The 10,937-nt window shown below is 42.3% G+C and overlaps 1 protein-coding gene across 1 annotated transcript in view; it reads right to left on the minus strand.

Annotated features, from left to right (window-relative positions):
- Nucleotides 1–10,937, minus strand: part of KIF6 (kinesin family member 6) — a 399,602-nt gene that overhangs the window by 184,166 nt on the left and 204,499 nt on the right. Inside the window, exons 12-13 of the mRNA XM_007458311.1 lie at nt 10,210–10,348; nt 6,066–6,281 (exon numbers count right to left, since the gene is read on the minus strand). Coding sequence (XP_007458373.1) covers nt 6,066–6,281; nt 10,210–10,348 — 355 coding nt within the window. The remainder of the gene's footprint in view (nt 1–6,065; nt 6,282–10,209; nt 10,349–10,937) is intronic.

Here is a 10,937-nt window from a genome sequence, read left to right on the forward strand (position 1 = left end):
TAGTTCTCATCTTACTGGACCACTCTGTAACATCCAATACAGTCAACCACATCCACCTCCTTGGAACTCAGTCTCTAGCCTGGCTTCTGGGGTCTCCCTCTCTCCTGACTGTCTTGCCTTTCAAGTTCTCCCTTGCTGGTTCTTCTGCCTCAGCCTACACCATCCATATTGGGGCTCCTAAGTGTTCTGCTTTTGGTCCTTTGCTACCCGTCTCATTGGACGACCCTGTCCACTTTCATGGCTACAAGTCCATGACAGATCCATCTCTCTAATTAACCCCTCCCCTTGAGCACTAAAGCTGTGTATGTGCTGGCTTAGACACTTCCACCTCATACTCATTCTCAACATATCCATAATTTGACAGACTCTCCCTCCAAGCCTGCTTCTCTTCATGTATTCACTGGCTTGGTAAATGGCACCATATCTGCTCAGAAACCTGGGAGAAATCCTAGACCTTTCATCTCAACCTCATTCTGATCAGTCACAAGTCAGTTCTCCTTATGTACTGCAAACACTTTTCTCATCCCTTCAGTCCCTACTGTGTCTGGTTTGATTCTGGCCCTTTTAATTTCCTACCTCGATGGCTACTAGAACATCCTATCCACTTTCCCGCCAGTTTCCAGTTTACTCAGCACATCGCTATCAATGATCTTTCTTTAACAGAAATCTGGCCACATTACTCTCATACTAAAAAGCTGTAATGGCTCCCCACTGCCAACAAAATAAAGTTCTAAATTCGGAAGCAAGTCTTTTAAGCTTCTCATGAGCTGGTCCCTCTTCAGCTTTATTTCTTGCTAGATACCATTCCATCCACACAAATCCTAAAATCCACCCAAATTAAATGCTTGCAATGTCACAAACACACCGTGTGTTCCACACCTCTATGCATCTGCTTGAGAAGTTTCCTAGTCCTCAGTGCTCTGACCTTTCTTCCCTCCTCTATTCATTCTGCCAGACGTAAATGTGATTATTCTGTGAAGATTTTGTTCAAGGCCCACCTCTTCCGTACCTGTTTCCTAAACCTGCCCAGGAAGAGTTGACCTTCCTCTTCCACGTCCCATGGCACCATATACGCATATTCACCATAAGCCCTCTTCTAGACTGTAAACCCTCTAACAGGCACTGCGTCTCATTCACCTTCTAATCTCCAGCACCTAGCACTGCCTGGTTCATTGCTTAAATTCAAAGAACATGTATTTAATGAATTAATTAGGAGCCACTGCTCCTGCAGCTAAGGATAGTCCTTCATGCTTTCCACAAGCTCTGTAATAGAACGTCTCATACTCTACACATCATCTCGAATAGCACAGCACTACACATGTTCTAGACAGTAAATAAATATATAATTGATTAAAGAATAATGTTTTATTGCCAAAGTCTGTGCAAGACTCTGCATGTGTGTGCATGTGTGCTTGTGTGTGTGAGAGAGGGAGAGGTAGAAAGACAGACAAAGAGAGAGAAGACCTCTATTCCCCTGCTGGCAGAGTGATAGGGCTGTGTTCTTGGCGTCGCAAGCAGCAGGATACATTTTGTCATAAAAACAGTGCTAAAAATAGTGATTAGATTATATAATTCCTTTATTTTTCAGCTTTTCAATCATTTTTCTACCCTATTTATTCTGACTCCCTGTACATCTTGTTAAAAACAAGACAACAGGCTCCAAATGGAGTCACTTATGCTAAACCCCACATCACCAAATGGAGACCTAATTACAGTTTCGGCTCCTCCAGAAATGGAGTCTTAAACCAGTCAATCAAGAATCGCCTGGTGGGCACTAGACAGACAATCTGCCTGACAGACCCCTGACGTGCCCCAAAGGAAAGCGACCTTGCCATAACCAAGCTGCCTTTTGCCAGTATAACTTCCTTGTTCCCACTCCCTTCTGCCTTCAAAAGTCTTTCATTTTGTACAGCCCCTCAGAGCCCCTTGCTGTCTGCTAGATTGGATGCTGCTTGATTCATGAACGGTTGCATAAAGACAGTAAGATCTTTAAAGTGTACTCAGTCGAATATTTTTTTTTAAAACAATCTCCCAAACCCCAGCTAAACAAATATTCCTGCCAACTCTACATATTTTTTCCTTGCTTTCCTGTTTTCAAGTCTCTGCTCATATTAATCTTTAAACCTGGAATGTTATATAATGTTCTTCTCTCCATCTGTGAATATCCAAACTCTATCAATCCTTTGAGGCCTAACTTCCATGTTGCTTTTGCTCTGTAATGTCTTTCCTGATCTACTGATTAAGACTCTTCCCTTCTCTTTTGAATTCCTGTAGTAGCATGTCTTGTAGCTCCTGCTTATAGCACTTGTTATTTTATTCTCTGCTCTTTGGGTACTAAACCAGGCCCCAATATTTAAATTAAGCTCCCAGAGCCAGAGAGCATTTCTCAGTTCACCTCAGTCCTCGGTCAACACGTACCCTGGGCCCCTCCATGCGTATATGGAGGACTCAACAAATTCTCCCTCAGTGAGTAAGAGAAAAGAGTCTGGAGCCTCCAGGCCGTGGCTTTCAGGTCACTTTTTAAATGCCAATGACGTCACCTGTGAGGAGTGGGTCCCGTTAGCATCTCAAACTGTTAAAGGAAGTGGTGAGTCATGAAGGACTTCTGGAATATTGAATGGTCCCGGTAACTATTTGGAACGTGCAGCCAGAGAACTAAAACAGAAAAAACAAAACAAAACCCACAACAAGACAGCAACAACAAAAACCCCAAACTATAATACTCCTTCTATTTTAAAGAGAACAGTATGAATGACTCTTTGCAAACTGTGGGATTGAACAATCCCTGTCATTATTCCCGTAAAACTGAAACAGACATTTAACCTCCAAAACAACAAAAGGCCCTGAAGCCCCTAACCTCCCTCTGTCTTGGCGGGCACCTCATGCAACGACTGGGGGTGGGGTTCTCTGGGGAACCACGAGTTGGGTTTCATTTTCTTTTCACACAAGAAATTTGAAAGAAGTCATTTTTAGCCTAAAGTGGGGGTGAATAGAAAAAGGGGGAAGGTTACTGAAGAGGAAACAGTTCCACAACAGTCTCAGAGTGGAAGATGGTCAAATTTACTTGCTTTCTGCATTAAGACAGGGATGGTTAATAGAATCTGACAACACCTACATAAGGCAGTAGTACTTTCCATCCAAACAGCATGCTTATTAACTTTTTGCGTTTGGTATAGTTTACACAAGCCTCTTATATATAAAATAGTGCATGAATATAAGCCTAATCACCTACTAAGATGTTAAACACTGCAACAAACTATCCCATTACCTGTTGCTTTGCAGCACTGATTCACCCGCAGCAATTTTCATTCTAATTGTAGTTTTGCCAAAATAAAATCAATCCCCCATCAATCCCTCCTCTAAATGGTTAGATTATTATCAGCCCATTTGTGAGCCTATTCCTACTTAAAGTCATTGCTAGAACTATATCCAATGACAGTGAAAACAACTCAAAAACCCTTTCAGCTATAAGGCTTTTCTCCAAAACTCTTTTACCTCATTTGTACTTGGACTTTGCAAACAATTTTCATTATTTTTTCAGTGATTTTCTATTCAAGTGAACTTAGTTCATCCTCCAAACAAAACTACAGTCTGTCTCAATAGCAATATCAAGGGACAAAAAGAGTTACTGAAAAAGTTAACTATAATCATGAGTTAGGAGAGAGATTATGAGATACTATGGGAAGAATAATTATGAGAAGGGAGATGGTGTGGGCAAGAAAAAATAGAAATAGAAAAGGTCTGGCATACAGCAAGGGGCTGGGCAGTGATTATCAGAGGCCATTTCTGCACAATGGTGTGTGTCTTTGGAAAAGGCCAGTAAAGAGAGTTCCTTCCATCAAGAGCATGCGGTTCTAACACAGGAACTGATTGTGATGTTTCATTTCGGCAGAGATGCCACTGCTGTATTCTCTACAGCCAATGATGCCAATTGTCGCTGGGCCATGGGAGGCACCATTTCTCACCTCTGTGAAGAGCCTCACCAGCTACCCAGAGACCTGGGGACCAATCCTCACCCTTACCTGCCATAGCCAATTAGTCACCAAGCCTTGCTCACACTACCTCCTGGAGTGTTTCTTATCTCCCACCTCTCTCTCAACATCTCCATCCTCTGGCTGGGACTACTGGACTGCAACAGCCTCCTAAAGAGTCATCCTGTCCTGTGTCCTCTGCCAATCTGTTCTACGCATGTCACTCAACCTGTCTTCCCAGGCTCCCACTCCCCGGATCCCACCACACCTGCCTTTTCCACTTCATAAAATGCTCCTTTCCACCGCAAAGGCCTTGGAAGCTATTGAAGTGATTCCTTCTGCTTGCAATGTTCCTTCCAGCCACACCCCTACTCTCATGGCCCTTTTGGATCTTCCTGGTCTTAACCTGAGGTAGAGCCTCCCTGGTGTGTGCTCCCCAGTCACATAGAGGTGTACTTTTGCAATTAATTGTTCAAGGCTCTCTTCCCTGTTAGTCTGTACATGCTCTGAAGTCAGGGACTGTGCTGGTCCATGCACATCCTCATCTATAATATGGGGGTAAAACAAGAACTTATAGAATAAGGATTAGATGAGTTCATTCAGGTAGCAAACTTTGAATATTACCTGGTACATACAACAACTATGTAAAGCTCTAGCCATATGATAATAATCGGCACAGTACCTAGAACAAAGTGTGCACTCAATAAATATATATTGAATGAATAAAGGAATGAAAAATATGATTGAACTAATATGGTTCAACCATATTAACCATATGGTAAATATGGTTGAACTAATGAATTCACCAAAGCAGAGGACCTCTTTTCTTCCAACCAGCTGTTACCCATAAGAGAGTATAGAGATACTCTATGGAAAATGATCATAGAGAAGAATGATTGCTTTTCCCTGTCTACAGCCAACATGATCAATGGTAAAAATAGCATTTTTGTTTCCTGGGATTTTGAATTTATCCTACTGTGTTGCTAAAGAAATATTCACAGCAAGGAGATTTGGAATTAAGAGATAAAGGAATATAACATCACAAAATACACTTCCAGGCTTCTAAGTCTTGTCTTTATTAACTAAACAGTGTCATTCTTAATGAACACCATACTCTTTAACTATTCCCAAGCTAGAGCCTTTAGAAAACCACACACGTCAGGTTGTCCATCCCAACAAATGTTTACATGGAAAATTTCAACCTATGTTGCCAAAAGGGAAGCTCTTCACCCCTTTGTTCTAGTACATTCCATACTTCAGATTCCTCAGTGTCTTCAGGAGAAAGGCATTCGTCACATAACTATACATCATATTCTGCTGGTCTAATAGAAAGAGTAACATACACAAACCAATCTGGGCTTCTAGCATGGCTCTGTGGTTGCTCTTGTGCCAGTACCGACACACTTATCAAAGGCTACACTTGGGGAAGGTGCCTCAGTATTAGTCCGACCCTGTCAATCCTATTACCTGACAAAATTGTGTGTATTTATTGTCCTTTAAGGCAGATTGTGATCTTATTTTAAAATTATTTTGCTGCAGTAGCTCATTTAGATTTAGAAATAAACACTGTTTCATCACGTTAGTGATGATCATTCTTTCCCTCCTCTATTGGAGGAATGTTTCTGTTCCTTTCTCTAGAGTTAACTTTTCTGCTATTGTCCTGGACCCTCTATTTCAGCCTCTGTGACAACCCACACTTTGTGTTTTCAGTTCAGTCATCAACTTTAGAAACTGGCATTTAAGAGGTTTGCTAGTTATAAAAAATTAATTCTAACAAATAAATTGTGAGAGCCTTTGTCCTTGCACATTTAAAGCTAAAGGATGCTACACTGCGTTCCACTATGGAGAATGGATATTTTTTTTAGGATGGATATACTTTACTTGGGGTTTTGTGTTATTGCTGCTGCAGCTGCTTCTACTACAACTTCAAAACTTCAAGAAATGTAATATTAAAAAGGATAAGATTTACGATGAATATAATAATAAAATAATCATTTACATGTTTGTTTACTTTTTATATGGATATACAATTTGACAGCCTATGTTTTCTATTTACAGTTATATAGTTTATGTATATAAATAAATATAACTGACCTGTTTTTCCATGGAGCAAACTGGATCTGTACTGAGAAGTGCTGGAGTCCGGGGCCTGAGGGGGAGCTGAGGGTGGCAACATCCTTGGACCTTCCGGGTTCCCAGGTGGGAAGGGGGAGCTCTGGGAGTGTCTCAGTTCACTTCTGTCCATGCTGGAGAAGTGGAGAGCATCCTGAGCTTTCTTCTTTTCCTTCTTTAACATAGTTACCAAAATATCTAAAGCTTGACTTAAGGATTTAGTGATTCATGCTAGATTATAATGATCAAAACACTCATTTTCAAATGAGATTAATATTCCCAATAATATTTGCTATTTGTCATGCAGTAAAGATGGACTAAAGAAAGACTTCACCTTCCTGAGGTCCTTGATACAGTGATGGATCATTTTGGGAGGCTGCCGGGCTTTCAATACGGCACCATTACCATTATATGAAAAATTAGCAAACCCAAAGGTCTTTAAAATCTCCTGAGTTTAAACTAATTCGGACTTAAAACTTTTATGAAAGGGTTTATAAAAAGGAAAATGAACACCAGGTAGCAGTAGACAGTGGAGCTATGTCTCTACCTGTGAGTAAATAGGACTTTAATGTGCAGTGAGATGAATTCAAGGCTTTCACCAGCCCTAGAGATGGCTTCATTAAAACAGGAGTCTGAGGAAACACAAAGGTGGCGTGGGAGGGAAGACGGCTACATAGAAAGGAGTGGAGGGGGGGCATCCAGGTACATTAGTCCTTGCGCAGGTAACATGGAATGCACTTGACTTCCATCCTCTGCCTCAGCTTTGACCTCAACTTTTTGGTGATTTCTGGAAGCACTATCAGTTTTTCTCTCACATGCCCTGACATGGCCTCCATTCTGGGCCTCAAAAAAGCTTGTATTTACCAAAGGTGTTCACAACTTCTGTGGTATCTAGGCATTGGTTCTGTCCAGCTCCCCTACTCCGCTGTGTGGGAATGATTAGCAAGACCATCATACACTTTCACTGTTTCATGCACGGCCATGGCAACGTCCTTTCCTTCACTCAGTCAACGATACTCATTGGAGCTTATACCGTGTGCTAGGCAGTACAGTATTCTAGGCACAGAGATAGAAAGATGAAAAGGCAGACTGGTTTCTTGCTCTCATGAAGCAGATGTCCTACTGGAGAAAGATCTCTCTCTCTCTCTCTCTCTCTCTCTCTCTCTCTCTCTCTCACACACACACACACACACACACACACACACACACACATGACATTAGAGGGTAAAAGTGCCAGAATGCTTATTTTTAAAAAGTCAAGAGTGACTGAGTGGCCACTCTCCACTGGGTGCTCAAGAAAGGTTCAAGCCTCAAGAAAGGCTTTTTAAAAAGTGACATTTAAGCTGAGATCTGAATGACAACAAGAACCAGACAGAGGGAGGGCATCTAAGCAGAGGAAGTGGCGAGTGCTGAAACCCTAAGGAGAAATGAGCTGGGCGGTGGTTCCCAAGCAGGGGCTATTTCACCACCCACGGGACACTTGGCCATGTCTAGAGATATTTTGGGTTGTACTTCTGGAGTGGGGGGTAGGTGCTGCTACTCGTGTCCAGTGGGTAGAAGCCAGAGATGCCACTCAACATCCTCCACTGCCCAGGACAGCCCCAGTGGCAGCAGTGCTGAGGCCAAGAAACCGGGTGTTAGCAGAACGACAGGAAAGCCGCTGTGACTGCAGCCTAACACGTACAGGGTGGGGGAGGAAGACACGAAGCCAGGGGCTGGGCAGGGGCAAGACCACGTGTGGCCGCCTAATCCGGAGGAGGGAGTGTGAATGTTGCTCTACGTATAATGGGCAGTCCCTCGACGGTCTTCATCTGATTTACATTCATAAAGGCCACAGTAGAGATGCAGCTTCTCTGCTGCCTCCCTTCCTCTCACCTTTCCTTTGTCTTGCCCCCCTTTCCACTCCCGTTTTACTTGGGCCTTCACTCATGCCAAGTGCAGGGCTGGGGACTAAGTGTCACCTTGTTATGTGTTTTGTGAAGGGATGTCTGAACTTTATTCAGACTGATAATGTCACTGAAATGACACGATTTTCCCTCCCTTTCCAAGAACATTCCATGCTGCTCACTCATTTTGTTTGCAGTACTATCTTTTCTTGAGCTCAAGTATTATCACTTTTTCTCCTATTCTAAGCCGTATCTTTCTCACTTCTCCTATCACTGTCCTGGCCTTCTTGGTTCTACCAAAAAAGATATGAAAATATTCTCCAACCTGACTGTGAGATACTATGAAATTTCAGGAGACTTTCTTGGTCATTAGCCCTTGATAAATGTAAGCTTTGTGACGAGTACATCTTAGATGCTCTTTTTCCTTCTTCTGAGTCTGCCCATTGTCTGTGGGGTCCTATCTTCCAAGACATAACACTCTACAGTGCTCAGAGCACTTGCCATAAGGCAGCTTACCGACTTTGCTTGGCACTGTGACGCTGGCGAGAACCAGCTTCACCGGGTAGTTACATAGATAACGGGTGAGGAGCTAGGACGTCAACCTGGGTGTGAACTTCAAGTTTAGTGCTCTTTTCACCATGCCTCCCACACACCCTCACTTGCAAATATGCGTCTCAGAAGGCGGGGACCCTGCTGGAGCTGTTCACAGTCAGTAAAGAATCCAGTGCAGCCCCACATGGACAGCGGTACCTGGATTTACCAGTGAAGAATGACGTATGTCTCTCTCTCACTCCCTTTTCAAAATAAACATATATGAACAAGCCTAGACTGTTCCCTCTCTGTCATATCTCATTTCATTCCTTCCATACACACAGACATTCATAAGCCCAGAAGGGGATTAAGGAGTTGGTAGGAGTATTTAGGGGAGATGATCCTAAACTAGGATCAAGGCCAGGAAAAGAAGCAGAGCTCAGACTGGGGCTGGGGCCAGGACTGAGGTCTAGGCTGGGACCATCTCTGGAGATGGATAGGGTAGGAGAGAGAATAAGGAATTCAAGGGTGACAACATTGTGGGCAGTGCTCAGAGACAGGGGCTTGTGTGGGAGTGTAATGCACAGTCGAATCTACTGTTACTGGCCAGATAATAAAGCAGCTCAAACTCACTTGAATCAGACATACAGGGTCTGCTAATACTCAACTAAAATTAGAGACTGAAGTTAATCAGGCAGAATGCCTATCTCACATTTGGTTTGGTTTTACCTCTTTATTACTGGATTTCCTTCATGTAGGCTATTTTTAGGAATTTTGCACAATAGCTAAAGCTGAAATGCCTTTTTGTAATTTTTAAGAAAGGAACAAAAATATTTGCTCATAAAGAACTGACTAAAATCATTGCTTGTGCATGTGTAAAGCCTGCAAATGTAATGAAAATGTCAAGTCTTTTGCAAGAAGCTTGAAAGATAAAATAAGAAACAATAGTGAAGAAATGCTAGGGAGACCTGAGGTCTAACCGCCCAATAGGGGCTATTTAGCAGTAATCACCTGGTCTGTATTTAGCAGTAATCACCTGGTCTGTAAGCCCCTTTCGTGGGCTGCTAACCATTTTCAGGACCCAATATGTGCTGTCTCCTAGAGCCGTAAGACATCTATCCTCAACACTCATCTACACATTTGTAAGTGGAACTCAAAGCAATAGATCTGGCTTTTAAATAAAAAGTTACATTTAAATCAATCTCTGCTCTTCATAAGCTAAATACCATTTGCCATTTCTCAGCCATCATTTGAGTTTCACCCACACACCAGCCACAAATTCTGGGCCATAATGAGGCTGTGGTCAGCCCAGTGTCTGGTCAGCTAGCTAAAGATAACCAGCTAACTTTACTGGCTCAGGACTAAAACAGAAAGAGCACTGTGGAGTAGTCAAAAAATATACTAAAAGAAATTTAATGTTGAGACACGGTGTAAGAAAGCCCATGCTTTTCAATAAACTGAAATATCTCCCATAATAGTAGCTATATCTGGCTAAAAACAAAGTACTTTTTTTTCTTTTATAGCAACTCTGGTTTTGACTAGCTCCTACCACGTGTTTGCCGAAGGGATATTTTACTTCTAAATGGAAAGAAGCAATGTGAGCTGGAATCTGGGTGGGGAGCTGGGGTGTGTGGTTAGGGGAAGACAGCTAAGTGTTCCCCGCTTCAAGCCAGAAGCAGAAGACTTTCTAATCACTTCAGAAAGGATACTGATTTCATTGTCCCTCTGCTGTAGAATATCTCGTAGCTTTTTATATTCTTCCTCTTTTAATGGTTCTTGACTGCTTTGATCTTTGATTTCAGAGGAGGCTATGCTTGTTCCATGGATCTTCTTGTCATTCAATAGTTTCTGAAAGATGAAACAAGAGCTTAGCGTCCATACCTCGACTCCAAATGTCTTTGTTTCTTTGATTCTTTTCGCCTTTACCAATGTCTTGCGCAAATCAGGTGTGTATGTCCTCTGACTCCTTGACTTGCAATGCAGTTGCCTTTGCTTGAATGTGTCTTTCTCCTCCTCCTGCCTGTCTTCTTTCTGTCCTGCTTCCTCATTCCCCTCCCCCTTATCTTATCTCTGCTTCCCTAAACCAGGGAATTCCTGCTCAAACATTATCTCCTCTTGAACCCTTTCCCTTTCTCCATAACCCCATACCACTAATTCACACTTTAAAAAAAAAACACTTATCATGTATTCTAATTACTCTTTATATATCTGTCTTCTCCGTGACTTACTTATTCAACTTTGCCTTCCCTACGCCTGGTCCAGAGCAGACTCACAACAAACGTCTATTATCTTAATGAAGTATGCCAAATTACAAGTCAGGCAGAAGTAGAGGTTAACGATATTGCCACTGTGTCATCATGAAACGAAAACCTAAGGCTGAAGCTGCTGCGGAAAAATGAAGGACACAATTCTTTTTTTTTTTTTTTTTTTTTTTTTT

This window comes from Lipotes vexillifer, unplaced genomic scaffold (genome assembly GCF_000442215.2).
Source record: "Lipotes vexillifer unplaced genomic scaffold, Lipotes_vexillifer_v1.1 scaffold4, whole genome shotgun sequence".
Classification (NCBI taxonomy): Eukaryota; Metazoa; Chordata; class Mammalia; order Artiodactyla; family Lipotidae; genus Lipotes; species Lipotes vexillifer.